The sequence below is a fragment of the Coprinopsis cinerea genome (assembly GCF_000182895.1).
Source record: "Coprinopsis cinerea okayama7#130 chromosome 1 map unlocalized cont3.1, whole genome shotgun sequence".
NCBI lineage: Eukaryota > Fungi > Basidiomycota > Agaricomycetes > Agaricales > Psathyrellaceae > Coprinopsis > Coprinopsis cinerea.
Window position 1 is genome coordinate 2,427,256 of NW_003307544.1, and position 20,282 is coordinate 2,447,537.

At 51.4% G+C, this 20,282-nt stretch overlaps 6 protein-coding genes across 6 annotated transcripts; 3 read left to right on the plus strand and 3 right to left on the minus strand.

Moving 5' to 3' along the window:
* The first annotated feature begins 255 nt into the window (after positions 1 to 255).
* CC1G_01740 (RAB GDP-dissociation inhibitor) lies at positions 256 to 1,979 on the plus strand. Its single transcript, XM_001829008.2, has 6 exons — positions 256 to 302; positions 358 to 489; positions 548 to 872; positions 931 to 1,039; positions 1,090 to 1,523; positions 1,579 to 1,979. The coding sequence occupies exons 1-6, from the start codon at positions 285 to 287 to the stop codon at positions 1,908 to 1,910; spliced, it is 1,350 nt and encodes a 449-aa protein (XP_001829060.2). The 5' UTR covers positions 256 to 284; the 3' UTR covers positions 1,911 to 1,979.
* A 77-nt stretch (positions 1,980 to 2,056) lies between these two features.
* CC1G_01741 (WD repeat-containing protein) lies at positions 2,057 to 6,996 on the minus strand (the record flags this gene model as incomplete). The annotated part of the gene is made up of 20 exons (XM_001829009.1): positions 2,057 to 2,409; positions 2,459 to 2,660; positions 2,712 to 2,965; positions 3,025 to 3,271; positions 3,323 to 3,619; positions 3,671 to 3,803; positions 3,859 to 3,911; positions 3,960 to 4,096; positions 4,148 to 4,353; positions 4,407 to 4,565; positions 4,614 to 4,704; positions 4,764 to 5,219; positions 5,275 to 5,677; positions 5,727 to 6,057; positions 6,103 to 6,215; positions 6,265 to 6,328; positions 6,381 to 6,474; positions 6,523 to 6,652; positions 6,712 to 6,858; positions 6,916 to 6,996. 20 exons carry the CDS (start codon positions 6,994 to 6,996, stop codon positions 2,057 to 2,059), a joined length of 3,951 nt encoding a protein of 1,316 aa, XP_001829061.1.
* A 227-nt stretch (positions 6,997 to 7,223) lies between these two features.
* On the plus strand, positions 7,224 to 11,991 carry CC1G_01742 (carnitine/acyl carnitine carrier; the record flags this gene model as incomplete). The annotated part of the gene is made up of 14 exons (XM_001829010.2): positions 7,224 to 7,884; positions 7,937 to 8,194; positions 8,245 to 8,784; positions 8,842 to 9,915; positions 10,419 to 10,444; positions 10,504 to 10,603; positions 10,657 to 10,765; positions 10,821 to 10,884; positions 10,953 to 11,108; positions 11,164 to 11,303; positions 11,368 to 11,506; positions 11,581 to 11,709; positions 11,768 to 11,794; positions 11,848 to 11,991. The coding sequence occupies 14 exons, from the start codon at positions 7,224 to 7,226 to the stop codon at positions 11,890 to 11,892; spliced, it is 3,468 nt and encodes a 1,155-aa protein (XP_001829062.2). The 3' UTR covers positions 11,893 to 11,991.
* A 233-nt stretch (positions 11,992 to 12,224) lies between these two features.
* CC1G_01743 (amino-acid N-acetyltransferase) lies at positions 12,225 to 14,202 on the minus strand (the record flags this gene model as incomplete). Its single annotated transcript, XM_001829011.2, has 3 exons — positions 14,101 to 14,202; positions 13,991 to 14,053; positions 12,225 to 13,937 (listed from the first exon to the last, which is right to left on the minus strand). Exons 1-3 carry the CDS (start codon positions 14,188 to 14,190, stop codon positions 12,225 to 12,227), a joined length of 1,866 nt encoding a protein of 621 aa, XP_001829063.1. The 5' UTR covers positions 14,191 to 14,202.
* Positions 14,203 to 14,756: 554 nt separating this feature from the next.
* On the minus strand, positions 14,757 to 16,618 carry CC1G_01744 (hypothetical protein; the record flags this gene model as incomplete). Its single annotated transcript, XM_001829012.2, has 5 exons — positions 14,757 to 14,792; positions 14,855 to 15,724; positions 15,780 to 16,026; positions 16,079 to 16,470; positions 16,526 to 16,618. 5 exons carry the CDS (start codon positions 16,616 to 16,618, stop codon positions 14,757 to 14,759), a joined length of 1,638 nt encoding a protein of 545 aa, XP_001829064.2.
* A 323-nt stretch (positions 16,619 to 16,941) lies between these two features.
* Positions 16,942 to 20,166, plus strand: CC1G_01745 (hypothetical protein; the record flags this gene model as incomplete). Its single annotated transcript, XM_001829013.2, has 12 exons — positions 16,942 to 16,969; positions 16,999 to 17,012; positions 17,044 to 17,400; positions 17,526 to 17,618; positions 17,672 to 17,815; positions 17,868 to 18,187; positions 18,241 to 18,700; positions 18,750 to 19,437; positions 19,494 to 19,625; positions 19,730 to 19,736; positions 19,788 to 19,928; positions 19,977 to 20,166. 12 exons carry the CDS (start codon positions 16,942 to 16,944, stop codon positions 20,164 to 20,166), a joined length of 2,574 nt encoding a protein of 857 aa, XP_001829065.2.
* Positions 20,167 to 20,282: the final 116 nt, after the last annotated feature.

A 20,282-nucleotide genomic window follows, 5' to 3' on the forward strand; every position in this document is an offset into this window, starting at 1 on the left:
CACATGATGTACATTCTTCCCTTCTTGGTACCGCGCACACGTCTATTTTTGCACGTTATTCTTGGCCATATCGTGAATTAGCACTGTATAATTCTATTCACTACTATTTACTGTCCCTATTCTTGCTTTGTACATACTCTCTTGACAACGATTGTCAAGTTTGGTGATGCCCCTATAAATCTGGAGTGGTGCTTCGTTCACGTGGGGACCATCATATAAGATCGATCCAGCAACGACAACGCGCTTGTCCTCATACATCTCAGACTTTCTCCACAACATCGACCATGGATGAAGAATACGACGTAGGTATCATTCCCATCGTCTACAGGCAAGAATGACCTGATCGACATTTCCAAGGTCATCGTCTTGGGCACTGGGCTGACAGAATGTATCCTGTCTGGCCTGTTGTCGGTCGAAGGAAAGAAGGTCCTCCACATGGACCGCAATGACTACTACGGTGGTGACAGCGCCAGCTTGAACCTCACTCAGGTACGCAGTTTCAAAGTCCAACGACGCGTCGACGGAAATGCCTGACAGCGCCCTCCAGCTTTATCGCAAGTTCCGCCCTGATCAGGCTCCACCCACCGAGCTCGGTCGCGATCGTGACTATGCCATCGACCTCGTCCCCAAGTTCATCATCGCTTCAGGAGAACTCACAAAGATCTTGGTCCACACCGAGGTCACTCGCTACCTCGAGTTCAAGCAGATTGCGGGAAGCTTTGTGTATCGCGATGGCAAGATCTCCAAGGTACCCAGCACGGAGATGGAGGCCGTTAAGAGCCCTCTCATGGGCCTCTTCGAGAAGCGACGTGCTAAGAAGTTCTTCGAGTTCTTGCAGAACTGGAAGGACGATGACCCTACCACCCACCAGGGTAGGCCTTGATTTCGATGAGCTGTAGAGATACACGAGCTAATGGCCTCGTGATACAGGTATTGATCTCGATAAAGATAGCATGAAGACCGTCTATGAGAAATTCGGCTTGGAGCCTGGTACGCAAGACTTCATTGGTCATGCTATGGCACTCTACCTTGATGACGAGTAAGACCTTCCACCCTTCTACCTACCGTCCTCCTAATCCACCCTCCCAGTTATATCACCAAACCCGCCCGACCCACCTACGATCGCATCGTCCTCTACACTTCATCCATGGCGCGATACGGCAAATCCCCCTACATCTATCCTCTCTATGGCCTCGGCGAACTTCCTCAATCCTTTGCTCGTCTGAGTGCCATCTACGGGGGTACCTACATGTTGGACAAGCCCATCGACGAAATCGTCACTGACAGCGACGGCAAGTTCGTGGGTGTCAGGAGCGGCGATGAAGTTGCCAAGGCCAAGCAAGTCATTGGTGACCCAAGCTACTTTGGTGCTGGAAAGGAGTCCTCGGATGGTAAAGTCAGGGTTATTGAAGAGGGCAAGGTCGTCCGGGCTATTTGCATCCTCAAGCACCCTATTCCCGGAACCGAAGACTCGGATAGTTGCCAGATTATCATCCCTCAGAATCAAGTCGGGCGACGCAATGGTAAGTTATAGTTTGAGAGGTTCACAGATGATCCCTGCTCACTCTATGCCGGTAGACATCTACATTGCCATGGTTTCCTCGACTCACAATGTCTGCGCCAAAGACGTTTACGTCGCTATCGTCAGTACCATCGTCGAGACCAGCACTCCTGAATTGGAAATCCAACCCGGTCTTAACCTCCTCGGCCCCATTTACGACAAGTTCGTCTCCATCAGCTCTATCTACACCCCCACCAGCTCCGGCCAAGCCGACAACATTTTCATCACTCGTTCTTACGACGCAACGTCTCACTTCGAGACTGTCGTTGACGATGTCCACGATGTGTTCAAGCGCGTCACTGGCAAAGATTTGGTGCTGAAGAAGCGGGAGGTCGAGGTTCAGGAGTAAATGGAAACGCTGCATGCTGATTTTGCTTAATATCATGAAACTATCACAATTCTCACTTTTATCGGTTCAATGCAGAACATGTAATGATCATAATGATTTAGTTCCAGGGTTCCATGATTTCATGTAGAGGACTGAAAGAAGAGTGGTTAGAAGAATGCGTTCATGTCGAACTCGGGCACTTGAACGTCCTGTTTCGCCGACTTCATCAAGCTTCCAAGACCAGCCTTACGTGCGAACAAATCATTGTCTGGTTTGGCAGTTGCAAGTGTCTCCCCCTTGTCGTCATTTCGACTGGGTGTTTCCGGTCTCGTGGGTGGTAGTGCAGCGACGTCTATGTCGATCAGAATCGAGCCGCGTCTGTTAACACCAGTTTCGAAGGGGAACGACGAGCGTGTCATCGAGGGTGAATGCAAAGGAGAGCTTGGCTTTGCACGAGATGCGATTGACGGCCGGGCAAACGACCAGGAGCGCACAAGATCCAACGCCAGGGCATGGCAACCTACCGGAAATGAGTACTCAACTCGCACCAAATCGAGAAACGCACGCACCCATCCGGCAAAAGACACGAGCCATTTGGAGAACAAAGTTGAATTCTGAGCGGCCCGAAATTTCGCTGCTTCCCTTGACAGTCTGGAGTGTTTTGTCACGAAGTTGGGAAAACATCAAAGCCAGACTAGGGTCATCATAGTGAGGCTCGACGATTTCTTCGACAATTAGGTTGAACGCAGTTGCGATATCCCGGAGTGGAGTCTGGAACCGAGCATTAGTCCCGCCTTAAGACACCACACGCCACCGACGTACCAAAAGAACGCGGACCGCAAAATCTCGTCGATGAAGCTGCCAGAAGGCCCAACTCGCCAACCATCGGTTGCCCAGCCTGAAGGCGGTAGGCAGCACCGTGTTGGTCAATATACCTTCCAGTATGGGTCCGTCATTCCTCTGTTCCACGACCCGGGCAAGAACGATAGCGAGCTGGAAGTCTTTCATATGTTTGATGCAAACGTTTACCGCATCTTTGAGAGACCCGCCCAATAGGAAAAACGCTGCAGCGTATTCTAAAAGGAAAGCACCAAAGGGTTTAGCCACAGCCTTCGCATCGGGAAATTTCACGTACCAAATCTTTGTTTGCTGAGGAGTGCATACGCATTCTTGAGGGCTGCTGTCTTCCATCGACGCTCCGAGAAATCATTTGAAAGGAACTTGAGCATAATATTCTGTTCCCTGTGCCATGCCGCTTGCCGCCACAGCCCTTGCACCAGCTTGTACTTTCCCAGTGCAAAATAGAAAATGGAACAAGCGGTGGGATCACGCGCTTCCCCAGCCATGTACTCGTTGCGAGCAATGACTTCAATTTGTTGTTTCTGTATACACTGTCAGTTTCGACATTACCCATATATTCAATAAAAACGAACCAAGGTCTCCTGGGAGGTCAACCATAGAGGTAACCCAAGTGCCCGGGCATCTGACCAGGTCATCTTCCCGTTGCATGCGGCAATTGAAGCATCCAGCAGCAGGTTCTGACTCTCGCTATGGAACGCCCATAACATGTCCCGAAAACGCAGTCTCTCGCGTTTGCCTGTTGGCTGAGGGAAATGGCTCGAATTGTTGGCGATCTTTTTGTCGGCACGTTGGTTAGTGATGTAAAATGATCGCATGGAGATGAGGTATCGCAATCCATTGGCGTCCAGGGCGCGGCGTTGTTCGTCTATCTAGAGCAAGGGTTCAGGACTTTAATTGGAACACACGTACCCTCTACTCACTTCTAAGGTAGTTTGAATGAGAACCACCAGGTGAGCCTGTTCATTAGGGGTTAGATGGGATAGTGGATTGTTTTCCAGGTATGCAATCAATCGAGTAACCGAATTCCTTGAAAAGCCTTCCTCATCGAGCGCACTGGAAAGGATAACGCGTTGAGAAGGCTATTAAACAAGGTGACCTATCGGTGTACCTGTCATACGCATTGCCGTTGAAGAGTGTTTTGTGGTAGTTGTTTCTGACACGCTGATACGACGGTGAATGTGGGTTAAACAAAGATATTCGCGAACTTACTTCAGGGGCCTGTTTAGTGGACTGCAAGAAACGCTCTACGGGTAACGTCCTCCATCGATCGACGTAACCGAGCTGCTCATGTCTCTTCACATCTTGGCAAAGATTGGTGATAATTTCCTTTGCCAACTCAGTTTTCTCTGTATAAAAGGGAATTAGACATATGCCCTGGACAGTGAATGAAGACATACCCCAGAGTAGACATTGAAGTAGCATCTGGGGATGAAAGTCTGCCAGTGGCCCGTTGAGCCGGGCTATATGTTCGAATAACCTTTCTTGCGGTTTGCCAGTGCCTGGGTCCGGTGGGTCACTGAACAAGTACATCTCCTTGCCTGCTGCGATCAGGAAAGACCCGTGCGACGTCCATATTGAGTCGCTGATAGAGTACGGTGTGATGCTTCACAACAGATTAGCCAAGATTGGGATATGGGTGGTTTATATCCCGCTTACCTGTGGATCTCCAGCCGTTGGCAAACAGCCCAGCCAGGACCTTCGTCGAAGTAGGTTGATCGCTGTTGGCAGAGGAGGTCCACATGGTGAGCGTAGCCGACAGCCAAAATAGACTGCATATCAGGCGTTGAGCTCCAGTCCAAATCGAGTATTCGGTCTCTGCCATCAGAGGTCAGTGGGGAAGGGGGGCACTGGCTTTCCACTCACGGTCTGATCTCCGTGTATTCAAGTCCTGTGGAAAACTCGGACACAGTCGAATCCCAGATAGTCAACTCGTCGAAATCAGCCTTCTCCACAACTCATCATAAGCAGGTTGTCAGTCCACATGCTATCATCACAGCGATGCACGTAGCTCACCTAGCGCGGTTTTCTTCATCGAACTACATTTAGCCTTTTTGAACCCACTCCGTTCAGTTCTCACTTGTCCGGTACACCTCCAAAGCGAACCATTCACGGGTTCAGGGGCCCAAAACCCCAATTCACCCTCATGCGACACGCTGAGGAGCACGTCATGTTCAGTCCACTCCCTTGTGCTGGACACCCATGCCATTGGATCGACGGGCTGGATGAACCTGAGAGGTGAAGATACAGGCAGTTTTCCTCGAGATATTATCTCAAGACTGGGTTGCGGTGTATTGGTCGCCATGATCTGTATGACTGTGAAATCCGTGCCGATTGCGATGATGTATTCACAGCCGTCCGGAGAGGGCATGGTGAATAGCGATTCTAGTTTGGGCAAGGTCAAGTTTTGAACTGGGTCGGAATGCAACGTAAGAATGCCGGTTTCTTGCAGGAAGGTTGCCCACTGGAGCCCTACATCGCACACAAGCGTCAGTATTCAGCAGATGGGAGATAACCAGTAGCCCACCTCTCCAAAGAACGACTGCAAAGTCTGCATCCTTCCAATCGCCCGTGCGTTTCAATGCGGCACCCTTTTTGGCGACAGTCCAAGCCTGACCGCCAGCATTGGTCCGAATGACGCCAACGCCTTTGCCTTCGGGAGTCCTCATGAGTCGGACAACAGGGAAGTCCTCTTCGGCAATCCTATCAGGGAAGCTGGCTATAAGTCGCAATCCATGAGATTGCGCGTCAAAGAACGCCAGTGGTGAGAGAGAAAAGGTAAGGAGGGGAGTACTGGTCACCAACGTTAGTAGGGAGGGATCTGGGTTGGGGAGAAGATATAGATAAGTTGGAGGGCGGGTGAAAAGGCAAGGCTGGGATTGTTGCAATGTGAATTGTCTGAGGAGAGTTGGAGGTCGGCGATCGATATTCTGGGCGTAAATTAGGTTAGACGAGGTGAATGAATCAGAATCGCCTTACCGCAACGGCAGTGACAACGATAGATCCGTCGCTCAGAACTCGTAAGAATAAGTCCCAACCCTCTTCATGTATTTCTTTAATTCTTCTCTTCCGGCCATCGTCTTCATGGAGTTGGTTCTTGAGAATGTACTCGATGACTGTACCAACTATTCGTCGGTCTAACCAAAATATCGTCGAGGTGGAATCGGACTGGTCGGCAGCCACGGAGTATGGGAGTGAGGAGTATAAGTCTAGAGAAGCATGGAGCTGAAGATACTCCGGCGCGTCTAGGACCGGCAGGAATATCCTCAGCACTGCGTCGGAAGAGATGGTGTACAGTATTAGGTCGTCGCTACATCGGATGAGCATGGATTAAATTGATTATGAAGGGACGTACCGACTAGAAGCCTGTGGGCGTCTCCAGGCCATTTTAATTACTGGACGAGGGTGAGGTATAACTTGGGTCTGGCGGCCTGATGGCGTGGAGTAGAGTCTGACGGCGGCGTCATTCTGCAAAGCGGTTGAGCTTCTATGCGAGGATTGGCCAGTATAAACGCACTCTTGAAACAGTCGCAATGCTCATCAGGGAAGGCGCGAAGCTGACGTGAATGATGGGCCCAGCTCTATTGCGGTCCTTGAGCGATAGCCAGAGTAAAGCGCAGATGGAGAACGTACGATGTGGACCACTTTAGTGACCACGTAGGGAGGTCGTTTTCAAGAACTAGCGTATATATGGATAACCCGCGCTCCGTCCCGACAGCGAGTAGGCCTATCACGGGTGAGTTCCAGTCTTGGTACGCTTTTAGATTTCGCGTACCGGCTTTGTTGTCGAGAGACGTGACGGTGTGGCCTTCCCGCAGAATGAGCGTTGAATGCAATCTCCAGGTATCAGACTGAACTTCGGACAGTGCCCAGGCCACTATGCGAGTGCTTATGGCGGCGACTATCTATAAGCGAGCCTGAATTCAGAGTCTAGTCTTCAGGATTCGAGGTGGTTCGCCCATACCAGCTTCATACCCGAGTCGACGGAGATACAGGAGACCGTTTCTCCCGATTGTTTCGACCCTGGAAATGCCTCCCAAACGGCGAGGACCCTCCGGAGGGCCAGAGTCTGCGCATTCCTGATGATAATTGCATCTGTCGAAGGATAGAGCTGCAATCCCGTTGTCAATATGACGGGGAATCCGACAGCACGAACAGTGCGACGAACCAAGAGGATCTCCTTTGGGAGCTGGATGAATTGGAGGCCTGCAGCTGGGTAGGCTGTACAGGTCTGTTGCAGGTGAAGCATGTTCTCAGGAAACTATTGGGCACATGAAGAGAAAGAACCAATATTGCGACTGTCAAGTTCGGCTGATCGCTAGCGCTGGAAAGGAAATAGTGCCGAAATTGGAGGGCACGTGGCTCGGTCACATCCTCTTTCAAAAGAGACTCCAACTTTACGCTGGATCCTGCTGCGCCTTGATTTGTTCTTTAATCCTCTCCTTGTCCTTATATTATATCCCTCTGCGCTCGCTCATGCGCTGGAGCTGTCTCCCGGTAGCTCTCGCAGCTGCCCTGCTGCCGGCGTGTACAGCGACAGACCAAGTGTCTTGGTCGACAACACAATCGCCGTCGACGTCCTCCACAACTCTCGTCGATGCTCTAGGAGCAGATCCTGACTACCTATCGCTCCTCAAGCTCGTGCAGCGTGCACGGCTGATACCGACACTCAATCGTCTAAACGGTAGCACTTTCTTCGCCCCAACCAATGACGCCATCAAACGCTATACCAAGCAGCAGCACCTGTGGGCCACCGTCCTCGAAGATGACTCTTTCACAATAACCGACAACATCCAGGAGCAACTCAGACAGCAGCTGTTCTATCACCTTTTGAACTACACCTTACCCCAGTCGACAGATGAGGGTGTTCATGTTCACCACACCCTACATTTCCCTTCGACCTCGCTGGAACCGCCGTCTCGCGAACCACCCCCGCACCCTCCGTGGATGCCAATTCCTGGTGGGAGCTTGGGTGGGAAGCCCCAGAGATTACGAGTTGCAACGCGTGACCAATCTCTCCACGTTGGGGTCGATACTTTCGGCGAGTCAGGAGCACGCGTGGTGAAGGAGCGACACGATGCAGGGAACGGCGTTCTGTTGGGTATAGATAAAGTGTTAGAGCCTCCACCTGACCTTTGTACGTATGCTTCTGTTCAAACGAGATTTTCATATCATTGACTATTGAAAAGCCAAAGTTATCGAGAGTCAGCCATCCCTTTCCTACTTCAACAAGATTCTAGGCTCCGAGATTTTGAAGCGTCTCAACAGCACCGCCAATCTTACTCTATTTTTACCGGTCGATGAGGCGTGGAGCAACCTCGACCCATATGAACGCCTTTATCTCGAAAGCGAGTTCGCGAATGATGACCTCAATCGCATCCTCAACATGCACGCCGTTGTCCAGCACAGTGTCAAGTGGTCAGATTCGTTCCATTCAGGTCTGAACTGTGAGTATCATACGTCTCGTTGCGGCTTTTTCTTTAATCCAGGTTTCCAGTGACATCGCTTGACGGGACGAAGCTCGAAATCGAGGTCACTCCTGAAGGAACCAAAGTGGCCACAGCCAACCTTGTTCAGCCTGACATTTATGCTTCCAACGGCGTTCTACACCTCGTGTCAGACCTTCTTATCCCACCGGACGCTCTTCAACTGACGCCAGAGAAATATCTGCTGGCGTTGAACTGCACGACCTTCGTATCTCTGCTTCGCTCTGTCGATCTCAGGAGTCTTGTGAACGACACGGAGAAGCACTACACGATTCTTGCACCCAACGACGACATATTCACTATCCTCGGCGACTCTGATTTACCAGAACCAGGCAGCGACGAACTTAGGAAGCTGCTTCAATACCACTTTATCCCAGGGAAGTGGACGCCCAAGAAGCTCGAGGACGGTCTGTTGTTGGAGACTGAATTGAAGGAGGAAGGTTTGGGAGGAGGTCGTCAGGTTCTGTCAATTGATGTTAGTTCAGGGGATCCGAAGAAGAAGCAAATTGGCCCTATCCGCTTTGGTGGTGCAGCCGTCATCGGTGAACCAGGTGAGTTCCGGGTCTGTCTAAGCTGGAACCAAGTTTGCTGATTTTGCTCATATGTAGTTCAAGTCAACGGCTCTGTCATCTACTTCCTCTCTCGGCCTCTTGTACCTCCAGCCGACCCGCTGGAGACAGCTTTACCCGACCTCGACTTGTCATCCTTCCTGGCGGCCGTATTGTCGTCATCGAAGGCTGAAACTCTTAGGAGCACCCCACAAACCAGCTTACTGGTCCCATACAACGCAGCGTTCCAAAGGCTAGGCCTATTGGTAACCAACCATCTTCTGTCATCCTCCGCGAAGCAGGACTTGGAGAATGTTCTCCTTCACCATACACTCAGTTCGATCGAATACGCCCCAGACTTGCTCAAGGGCGGCCAACACACGTTCCCGACACTGGAGGGTAGTGATATCAAGCTCGAGAAGACCAAGAACGGGACAATCTACGTAAGCCCGAGCGGAGGATGGGCCGGTATGCGAGCTGAATTGGTTCCTCGCAACCTCTTAACCAAGACGGGGGTTATCCACGAGCTTTCCGACATTCTCATTCCTCGATCTGTCGATATCACAATCGGCAAACTCATCCGGGCATCAAAGGGGAGCACTATGGCCTCTTTGGTAAACAAGGCAGGGTTCGACTGGGTGTTGAACGGTACCGCACCTCCTGAAGGGTCTGAGTGGGAAAAGATGGGTCTTGAGGGTGTCGGGTGGACATTGTTGTGCCCACCGGATGATGCCTTCAAGGACTTCAACCTGACTCAGCTCTATTCAGACGTCAATGCAATGAGGACCATCGTCTCTCAGCATCTCATTCCTGTTCCTGTCGCGATTCCCAAAGATATCCAGGGGGAACTCGACACTGATCCATTGAACAACAACCGACCCCTCGTTCTCGACGATGCAACCTACTCAACCGTCCGTTCCGAAGCCTCTGCGTACGGTGACCTCGTGTTCCAGAAGCGAATCGACGACGGGCAATACGTCGTCGGGATCAAGGGCGCTCGCGGAACCAACGGTGATCAGGATTGGGCCCGCGTGCTATCCTGGGGTCGATCGACCACGGGAAGTGGAACTGGCGGTGTTATTCAAATTGATCGGCTTCTTGTCCCTTACCAGCCCAAGTGGTGGATCGAGTACGGTGCACCAACCGCCGTCGGTTCTCTAGGGGTACTAATTATCTGTGGCTTCTTCTATGGAGTTCGTATACTCTGGCAGAGAGACACAACGGAAGCTACGTATGAGCCCGTAGGAGGGTTTGGCAGAGACGATGATGAGGATGTTTAGATAGACACCGAGGGTGTTTAGCGCGCTTCAGAACTTTCATCGTACCGTTCACGATAGACGAGACTCTTCTCGCAGTCTTACTTACATATGTATTGGCATTTCCACTCACGATATCCCAGTCGTTGTATCATTATATATGCTGTTGTCCCAGTACCTTCCTAGCTTAACTTTTTGTCTATTTAATACGAGGATTTAAAGATGTTGAGCCAAGACGACCGAGGTTCCGGTATTCGGAAGGCAAGCATGTGAAAAAGCCGCATTGGTCCGGTGCGGTGAATGGAGCGCATTGAAAACTTGGGACATCAAGGTGTCATGGACGAACTGAAATCACTTTTCCTCTTCCCTGACTGCCACCAGCCTATCCGCAACCTACTGGAAAGATGGTGAGCACGCTCATGCAGCCCAATACCCAAGTTTTTCTCAAGGTTTTTCCAAATTACAGAGCACCGAAGGGGCAGTTGAGGAGAAGAGAGTGTCGGCGGCAGAGTCTGTCAAGTCGTTCATCGCAGGAGGTTTCGGTGGCGTGTGCGCCGTCGTAGTCGGTGAGCAACTACTGTATGGAACAAGGAATCAGCATAGTTATCGAATCCAACAGGTCACCCCTTCGATCTCACCAAAACTCGCTTGCAGACTGCACCTGCCGGCACCTACACCGGCGCAGTCGATGTTGTGAAGAAAACTGTTGCCAAAGACGGAGTGAGAGGGTATGTTGATGCTCGGGATACATTTTTGGACGTTGTAGTCAACCAGAATTCACAGTCTCTACCGTGGCATCGTCCCTCCCCTGCTCGGCGTCACTCCCATCTTCGCCGTTTCCTTCTGGGTGAGCTACCATTTATCTCTCGGAACCATTCCCCGCATTTCTAATACGGGGCGCTTGTCTTCCACTAGGCCTATGATGCTTCAAAACAACTCATTTTCGCTGTGACCCCCAACCGAACCAGCCAAACGCTCTCCATCCCCGAGCTCGCTACCGCTGGTTTCCTCTCCGCCGTCCCGACCACTCTCGTCACTGCCCCCGTGGAGCGCGCCAAGGTCTTGTTGCAGGTGCGTCGGTCCTCACCTTGCGCTCCACCCTGTTTATCTTATGTGCGGGTGCTAGGTGCAAGGCCAGGGTGGCTCCTCGACCCAATACAAGGGCGTCACCGACGTCCTCAAGCATCTCTACCGGGAAGGCGGTCTCCGAAGTATCTTCCGGGGTACTGGAGCAACTTTGGCGCGAGACGGTCCTGGAAGCGCCGCGTAAGTCCGAACAGACCTCCTTCCTGTCACGGATTCCCGCTTACCCATGGTGATTATACGATAGCTACTTCGCTGCCTATGAAGTGACCAAGAAGGCGTTGACCCCTGCTGGCTCCTCCCCAGCTGACCTCAACCTCGGCGCGGTTATTGTTGCTGGAGGTACTGCCGGTGTTGCGATGTGGGCCATTGCTATTCCCCCTGATGTACGTGCAGTCTAATTACTACGGCCGATTGGAGAATCCGTATTGACCCGTCTCTTCTTCTTTCTTCCTTGCAGGTCTTGAAATCACGATTGCAATCCGCGCCAACGGGAACATACTCGGGTATTGTCGATTGTGCACGAAAGACTATTGCTCAAGATGGGTTGCGTGCTCTCTGGAAGGGATTCGGCCCTGCTATGGCCAGGGTACGTTGTGCGGGCAGATCTTATCTAGCTCAAAGTTAAACTGACGATTTGTTTCCAGGCTTTCCCCGCCAACGCTGCTACCTTCGTGAGTCTGATCATTTATCTACTTGTGCTATTCACTGACGATTCTCTTCACAGCTCGGAGTTGAGGCTTCAAGGAAGGTTCTGGACGGTCTTTTCTAATCTGGGAGACTTGTCTGAAAGACACGTCGCACTCCTATTCATGTGTACCGCATTAATCATGATACCCGGGGAGAGGGTTCAACTGCAGTCTCGCAAAGTGCCGCAGTCAGATGCAGGATCTTTGGATCACCTGAACCAGATTTTCTCTCGAAAATTGGCGACTGACTCTGGAGTAGTGTACATCATTCGGATTCAGGTTCTTCTAATTGTTGCCGTAAGATATATACCCACAACGTGGCAATTCCTTTGTTGTGAAATAAAAGAGAAGGTTCATCGACGGAAGAAATCCCATTAGTACAACTAGTAGTGGTATAGTCTATAACTCGTTTGGTTTATTTCCAGCTTGATGGAATTTTGGTGATAGTGTCTGCCCACTTCCCAAGTCTACCGTGCTCCCAGTCTTCGATGAAAGAGAGACCGGCACTCCCCCGAAGACTCTCCTCGACCTTCAACCTCTTCTCCGCATCCGCCCAGAACAAGACCCACTGGCCCATCCGCAAATGACCCGTGCTCCGCTCAAAGTACCACTTGTTCACAGGGTTGTTGGAACGACTGCGCCAGACCAGATCGCGACCTTCTCCCTTGCCTCCCTTTCCTCCGTTAGGGTTAGCTGAGAATGGATGTCCGAGGCCATATGATTCGTCATGCAACGCGACCCAAAGGAAGTCGACCGTTCCATCGCCCTGATGGCTCGGAAGAACCGCAAATTTGTCGAGGTACGAGATTGGTTGTGAGGACCCAGGGCATACTTCGTTTGTCACGATGGCAGTACCATCGTAATCACCCGCAATGATGACAAAGTCCAGAGTCTTCTCGAGACGCCCGTAGAAGGCTTCTTGATCGAGGACGCGTCCAAAGGACTGTTCGAGTAATGCTGTCATCTTTTCTTTGTCGATATCGGATACCGACCGAACAACGCGAATGGGGAGTCCCCGTCGCAAAAGGGTAGGGGTGTGAGGTGTGAGACGGAGATTGCCTTGGAGAAGCGCGTGAGGAAGGGAAGAGCTAACTGCTGGCTTGTTCGTGATGAGGTTGCCGATTAGTGAGCTCGGTGACTTGTGGGAGACCATGATAGCTGAAGAAGTTGGAGGCATGTAACGGAGACATGTACGGGCGAGGGCGAGGTCTGAAAGAGCATGTGGGTGGGAGTCCTTCCAACGAGGGTCGAAGGTCTGCAGGATGTGGTCGTATTCTTGCTGCAGGTTGATCAAAAGGTGGGGGTATCCTGAGCGTGCGTACGAAGGAACGCCGCCTCGTTGATTGATGATCATGAGGCGAAGGGGTGTGAGGTCAATAGCATCGGAATCCGAGGACCCATCCTCGTGGGCAGCTGGTGAAGGGTTTTCGGATGCAGCTTCCACCATTCCACAGGCCAGCCCAGCAATGGCATCGTTGGCATCCACTCGAACGGACCGGCAGCGAGAGTCGAGGGCAAAGGGAGCAAGGACAGGGATTTCCCCTGCGCGAAGCGAAGATCGGATGGGGGTGAGATCAGAGGGATATATGTGGGTTTCAGGAGGAGAGAACCCTGGCTCGCTCTCCTCTTCGGACCCCGGCTTGGGCCCAAGACGCACGACAGCCCCGACGATGGGACGGGCATGGGCACCTTGCTTCTCGAGACTAGTGACGACACGCATAATCTCGTCAATGAGAAGCTTGCGCTCCTCTTGTTCGCCTTTGGGAACGCCATCGCTTTCGACGACGATGACGCTGACCATGCCAAGCTTTTCGAGGTAGACAAGACCACGGGTGATGCTGTCCAGCTGGACATCGGTGAAAGGGCCCTGTATCTTGACCAAAGCAGTCCGTCTATAGATAGGGTTGAGGATAGAGTTAATGACTGGGCTAGGAGCGTGCTTCTCCTCCTTGACGACTTTGGTAGAGGACGCTGTGAGCTTCGGGGCTGGTGGGGGTGGAATAACGATCTCGGGAAGCTTTTTGTCTTCTAATGTTTTGGGTCGCTGAGGCTGGACGCCGAATGAAGCCAAGTAGGAGCGGGTATCCCGCAGCGACGGGTTCGCCTTTAGGATAGAAAGGATGAAGTCCTGTATATGAGTCAGTACACGAGGCTCTTGGCGCAACAATGAGAGCGACCTACATTATCGGCCGCTTGCGGTGACTCTGGAGGTTCAGGTGGAGGCTGCCTGAGGCTTCGTATTGTCTGCGGACAATGAGCACATAGACCTGACTGGGTTGGGGAAAACATACAGCATAAAATGCTTTGAAAGTCTGGGACCGTTGGTTCACGGCAGTCTTCGCTGAGAAAAGCTGGGTGGACGGTGGGGCACGAGGAATCATTTTGGGAGGAAGGACTGGGGATGAAGCGAGGGGTATACGGAAACTGGAGGCATTTCACAGGGCTTTAAAGAGAGATTGGCTGAGGGGAAAACATATCCAGTGCCGGAAGAAAACGTGGATCTCAATCATTCGCATGATTATCATATCTGATTAGATCCTCTCACGTGACTATAGATCCCTGAGCCAAGGATAAAACTCTGAGCCTCTTCTGACCCTTTTAACACCTTCTTATAGCATAACTACAGCCTATTAATACAAAGAAGCTGAGCGAATTCATTAACTGCAAATGGCCCAAATCCCTCATGCAGTCAGAGGGCTAGGAAGTCAACTGGATCTAGTCAAAAAGGCCCTACGTCGCCCCATCCTGGAAATATTACGTGCCCCAAAATCTCCGCATGTCGACCAATCCAGGGCCTTTCCCTTCGCCCTAGGCCCACAAGATACGCACGTGCTTCTGCATCTGGAAATGAATGCACCGCGAGCATTTATCGCTGCGTAAAGCTCGGATACTCGACTCGGGAACCGATCTAGGCGCCCAGATGCAAGCGCTAAGCCCGTTCTCAGCCTCAGAAGCTGTGAATGATATACTCATTGTTCCTTTGCTGTGGAAATCGAATGAGCCTCCGCATTCATCGGTTAATAGAAGGCTCAGAGAATGACTCACGTCAATAACAATCAGGTTATCCTCTGTGCACATCACGGAATAACTGGTCTGCAGCCTGCCTGCCACATCTCCGAGTGGAATGGATCGCCAACGGTACGGTAACGATGTTCGTACTTCCCGGGCAAAGATGTCTCCCTCTGGAATCACGGTCGGGGCCAATTGGTAAATCGTTTCTGTTGACGTTTTGATCTCTTCCCCAACTCCTTCCTCCCTGACAATCTGACTCTCGTCTGCTGTACGCAGTGCCCTGCGTAGCCCGGGCTGATTGAAATCGTAGGTTCTGCACAGCAACTCGTCCCTTCTCAGAACATTGTGCGACTCCAGCGCAACATATCGTGTGCCGTATACATAGCATACCCAGACATGTGAGTGAGAATGCGGTGAAATCATGAGGCGGGTCCCGGTGGGTCCCCATTCGTCCCAAATCCGAATTCGGTTTTCTTCTTTCTCCAATGGAGCCTGCTCGAGATGTTTCATGAAGGTGGTGAGGGGAACAAACATCATAAGGCATTGGATCCCCTCCGAGACCTGTACCCAGAGCGACACGATATAAACGCGATGATTCTTGGCGAGATGGAAAGGGACGTTAACGTCAAAGCGAGGTTCCCAAGGCGGTGATGGATCAGAGCGAACTTCGAAGGCGACGGGGATAAACAGATCGCGATTTAAAGGAGGATAGCGGAACGAAATCGTGGTTTTGAGTTGGTCGAAATTCTTTTTCTCGTTGCCTTCCTTCATAAAGTTTACGACGGTCAGAGTGGGTTCTGCAAAGTTCTGATCATCCTCGTCCAGGTCCGGGAGGATATAACATATCAACGCGTGCTCGTCGGATAGAAACGAGAACGACAGAATGCTCTCGCTGACAGTGTCCTAGTATATGGCAGTGTGAGTTTGAATGATTCAAACACGATAGATTTGCACTGACCAAGAGCATGTTGCCCGTTTTCCAGTTCCAAATCACAAACTCGTGCAATCTGTAATGGGCGGTTATTACAAGCAGCCCGATATGATCGCCAGAGACCTGGATAGTATAAGAAAATCCAGGGTCCCTGAATCCTTGGACGAGATGTAGGACTCTATTCTCGGGGCGAGGAAGGGGGTGAGGTTGGCCAGGATTGTTTTCCAGGGAAAGCAAATGGAGGGTGTGTGTGGTCTCTCCACGAGCCCTTGACCTGCGAAACTAACGTTTAGATCATCCTTTCAACTAGCTCGCTCCCCACAAACCATTTGGGCCTTTCGATCATAACCAAAAGATCCTGGGACGGATCCATACCAAAGTCACGGACCTGGAACGACGGAGGCTCCATGGTCCATGCCTTTGCCTTGATGCCTCGAATCGTGGACGGAAGACGATTGAAGTAAAAGGTCCCCATTCGACTGTTCTGAGCGAGAACTCCACCATAGAGTTCCCAAACACCCCCGCGTTTCATGGGGATGTTATCGCGCGCAGAAAAGGCGAGCTGGGCCCATCCTTTATCGTAGGACTTCAACTTTTCCAGACGGGATGCGACATTGCGATTGTCGAGGATGCTGCTTTCAGTCCCGGTCGCGTATAGTTCGATTTTGTACTGAAGGACAGAGGTCGAGTCCACAAGGGTTTTCAGATCTCGACAGACCTGGGTTGCGCATTTCAGCCATGAAAGTTGGGTTTGGTCGAAAAGGAACAATCACCTCTCTGCATCGACACAAGGAGGCAGCGTCGAGGAAACTGAGAGTTTCGATGAGGAGCTCTGTAGGAATAGTGAGGAGAGGAGAATCAGACATGATACGGAAAAACATGTATGGTGGTGGTGGTTTGTGAATGACGTTTGGGATTGGGCGTCTGGCGGTGGCTCTTGATTTGTGACTAATCCTATTTATTCGGGCGTAGCTGCCAATTGCAATTGTCGACCTTGACTTTACCCGCCTCACATGCCCTTGATCCAACGACGACTACAACTCAAAATCTATATCTGAACAACACGCATGACTTCCGATTCAACGAGCTCAGTACAACCAAGGGTGAGTTTCAAAGTGATTCTTCAAAATATCGTATCTAACCAATCCCTAAACTACTCAGCCCAAGTTATTCCAGAACGATATTGTGCATGTACCAAAAGTCACCTCAGGCGACTCGTATGCGATAGTTGTCGTATGTGACCCAGTCTGTGTGCTTGGTGTGCGTCCGATGCTGAAGGATACCTCCTTAGCGGTGCTGGCATGATCCCGAGGACATCCCCCCGCAGGCAGCTCTCGCCGACCCCCTTCTCAGACCGCTAAAACAAGGCGAAGTCGGAATCTCGTATATATCTCACCATGAAGCACGCGAAATCATCGACGAATCCGAAGTCGTACTCATTGACCGCGGTTTGCGGCCTGGAGATTATTGCAAGCGCTCGGTCGACGATCTCCGCTCTGGTGTAGTCACTGGCGTTAAGGTCAAGGCCCGAGTTGCCCATGTCATCAACGGCGTCCCAGTCGATGGTTGGAAAACGACAGAAGATCTCGTTGAAAAACAGGGTGCTGAAGTGGGGGACTATGTTGTCTACGAGGATTGGATTGGCCAGGTGCGTTCTCTTCACACGACGTATTTGTGGAATGTGCTAACAACTTCTTTTCTTTCAAGATCATCGAGGTAATATAGTCCAATATCCAAAGTTGAGAGCGTTCTCACAATCCCGCTATACCGCAGGTCTTCGACGAGTCTATCATCGAGGTCGCAAACGGTCGATTGGTACGACTTCCAGAACTCGGTTCACGATTGGCTACTGGCGACGTAGGCACAGTAAGCGATCAAGCAGTCAATCTGATAGACAATAGACTGAGCCACCCTCCTAGGATATCTTACCCCCAGCACCAGTCGCCAACAATGTCTCCAGTGCAATCCGCTCTCTCTTCGGTGGACAGAACAATGGTGTAGACAGGGTCATCCACGCCAAGCACACCGGATATGCCGTCGCATGGCTAGCGCTCAACCAGACTGTTCGTAACTTACCACGGGATCGTTCCAAATTTACTAACCCGAATGCTCTAGTTGGATGTCGACGACGCCGCAAACCGTACAAGGCCCCCTCGCTTCTGGGTTGGTTCGGATATCAGCAAATTGACTCTGGTTAGGGGCAAAGCGGACGCGGAAATGAGGGTTGGGGACAGAGTCAACTTGAAGAATACAGAGGACCTTCCAATGACTGAGCACGGCAACGAGAAAGAGCCTGCCGGGATAGTCCACGTTCAAACCTTCAAAGTCACTGACACCGAAACAACGATTGACATTTTGTGGCAGGACGGCGAGAAGGAGACGGTTAGGTCGGTCGATGTGATACCTTACGTCAGTCCAGATGAATACGATTGCTGGTGAGACGTTATGTTCGTCAAATGTCTCGAATGATCTACTCACATCCATACAGGCCGGGCGACCATGTACTCTGGAAGGCTGAAGGTCAACAGCGCTTCGCCGTCGTACAAAGCGTCAACCCCGCAGAGAGGACAGCCAACCTCGTCTTCGAGGACAAGACTCAAGAGCTAGTTTCTGTCTTGGAGTTGGATCCCAATGGAAACACAGATCCATTCGCGAATCAAGCCCCTCATGATGCGCTCGGGGTTCGAAGAGGTGACTTCGTTTTCATCCATCCTGAAGGGAAGACGAATGGGATGACGCCTCCTAAGGTGCCGCATATCGGTGAATTAGAACCGTGGGTTCGCGAAATACCCATCATGGACGGCCAATACGTTGGCTGGAGGAAGGATTTCGCTAAGCTGGGGAATGCGGCTGCAGCCGCACGAGCCTCGTCTGAACTGTTTGACTCGTCAATCAAACGTCCTGTGAAAGGGGACGAAAGCCTTTATTGGATTGGAGAAGTGTCAGATGTAGGTATTGCATTTTCTTCCTCCAAGCCATTTCTAATACGCATTATAGCTCAGGTTGGATGGCACAGTCGAGGTGACACATCCTGATTGGACGACACGGATTTACCCCCTCGAACGACTTACCCGCCTTTATGATGGAATGGACCAGCTGGAAGATGATCCTTGGGCAGACTCGATGAGTATGGAAGATGAATATGAAGCAGGATACGAGGCAGGGTATGGGCCCGCGTATGGGGACTATTACGTCGACGAGTTAGGAGGCGAGTGGACAGTGGATGAAGAAGGCCAGTGGCAAGAGGAGGGCGAGTTCGAGCATGATCATTGGGAACACGACGGGGTCGTTGAAGGAGGTCATTTTCACCCTTGCACTTGTCGGCACCATCCAGAAGACGGCGAGTCACAAGAAATGGACTCGCCCGAACCTGAAAGCATTGCAAGGCGCCCGCCACCCGAGTTGGAAACATCGCTTTTACCGACACCTGATTCCTTCGAGAAGCAAAACACCCCAAGCCCTTCGGATATTGCTCTTCCTCCATTGGAGGAGGGCTCAGTTCAGTCACCTTCTGTCAGCGTGACGGCCAACATTCCAAAGGAAGCCGAGGAGTGGAAGCGATTCGATATCCTAGAATCTGCGCCCGCAGACCACGCATTCTATTCTACTACCCCAGCGCAGCCCTCCAAAACGTTCTTGGGTCGACTGTCGAAGGAATACAAAGCCCTTTCATCCAGCCTACCTGGTATGTACATGCTACACGCTCCTCTGGAAAACCTGTTGACTGGGTCTGGAATTTAGATTCGATCATCGTTCGAGCCTACGAAGACCGCGCAGATCTTCTCCGTTCTTTAATCATCGGCCCTGAAAATACGCCGTATCAGGATGCTCCGTTCGTAATCGATTGGATGCTCGATTCCAACTTCCCTCACAGTCCGCCTATCGCACACTTTTTGAGCTGGACAAATGGAAATGGCCGAGGCAAGTTCTCTTCATCCTCCGGACATGTAAACACTTTTTGACATTTTACCACGTAGTAAACCCGTAAGTTCTGTCGGAATAGCCGCAGCTCATCCGGTGCTCACGAACCCATAGTAACCTGTACGAGGATGGCAAAGTTTGCTTGTCTATTTTAGGGACTTGGGTCGGGGATCAGAGTGAAACATGGAGTGCCGCCCGTTCCTCCCTCCTTCAAGCGTTTGTTTCAATTCAGGGCCTCGTCTTAGTGAAGGAGCCGTAAGTCTGCCCACCCTTCAAGTCTACTTTATCTGACACGTACCATAGGTGGTTCTGCGAGCCAGCGTATGACAAACTGCGCGGCACCGAAGAGGGTATTGTGAATAGGTGCGCATTTATTCCTACCCCATTGCCGAAGTTCTCACTCGCCTCTACAGCCGACTCTACAACGAGAAGGCATACGTCCTATCGCGAGGTTTCATTCGTCGTGCGCTCGAGATCCTCCCCGGAAGTCTAGAAGAAGAGATCGAATACCTCTACTATACGAAAGGATGCCTCCGCAAGGTGCTGGATGATTCAAAGGCACTCGTCGAGAAGAGCAGAACCAATGCCGAGATATCGCCAGAAGAGCGT

Coding starts and splice junctions, on each gene's coding strand:
- CC1G_01740 (XM_001829008.2), top strand. Junction 873..930: donor TGACCCTACCACCCACCAGG/GTAGGCCTTGAT, acceptor CTCGTGATACAG/GTATTGATCTCGATAAAGAT. Junction 1,040..1,089: donor GCACTCTACCTTGATGACGA/GTAAGACCTTCC, acceptor CCACCCTCCCAG/TTATATCACCAAACCCGCCC.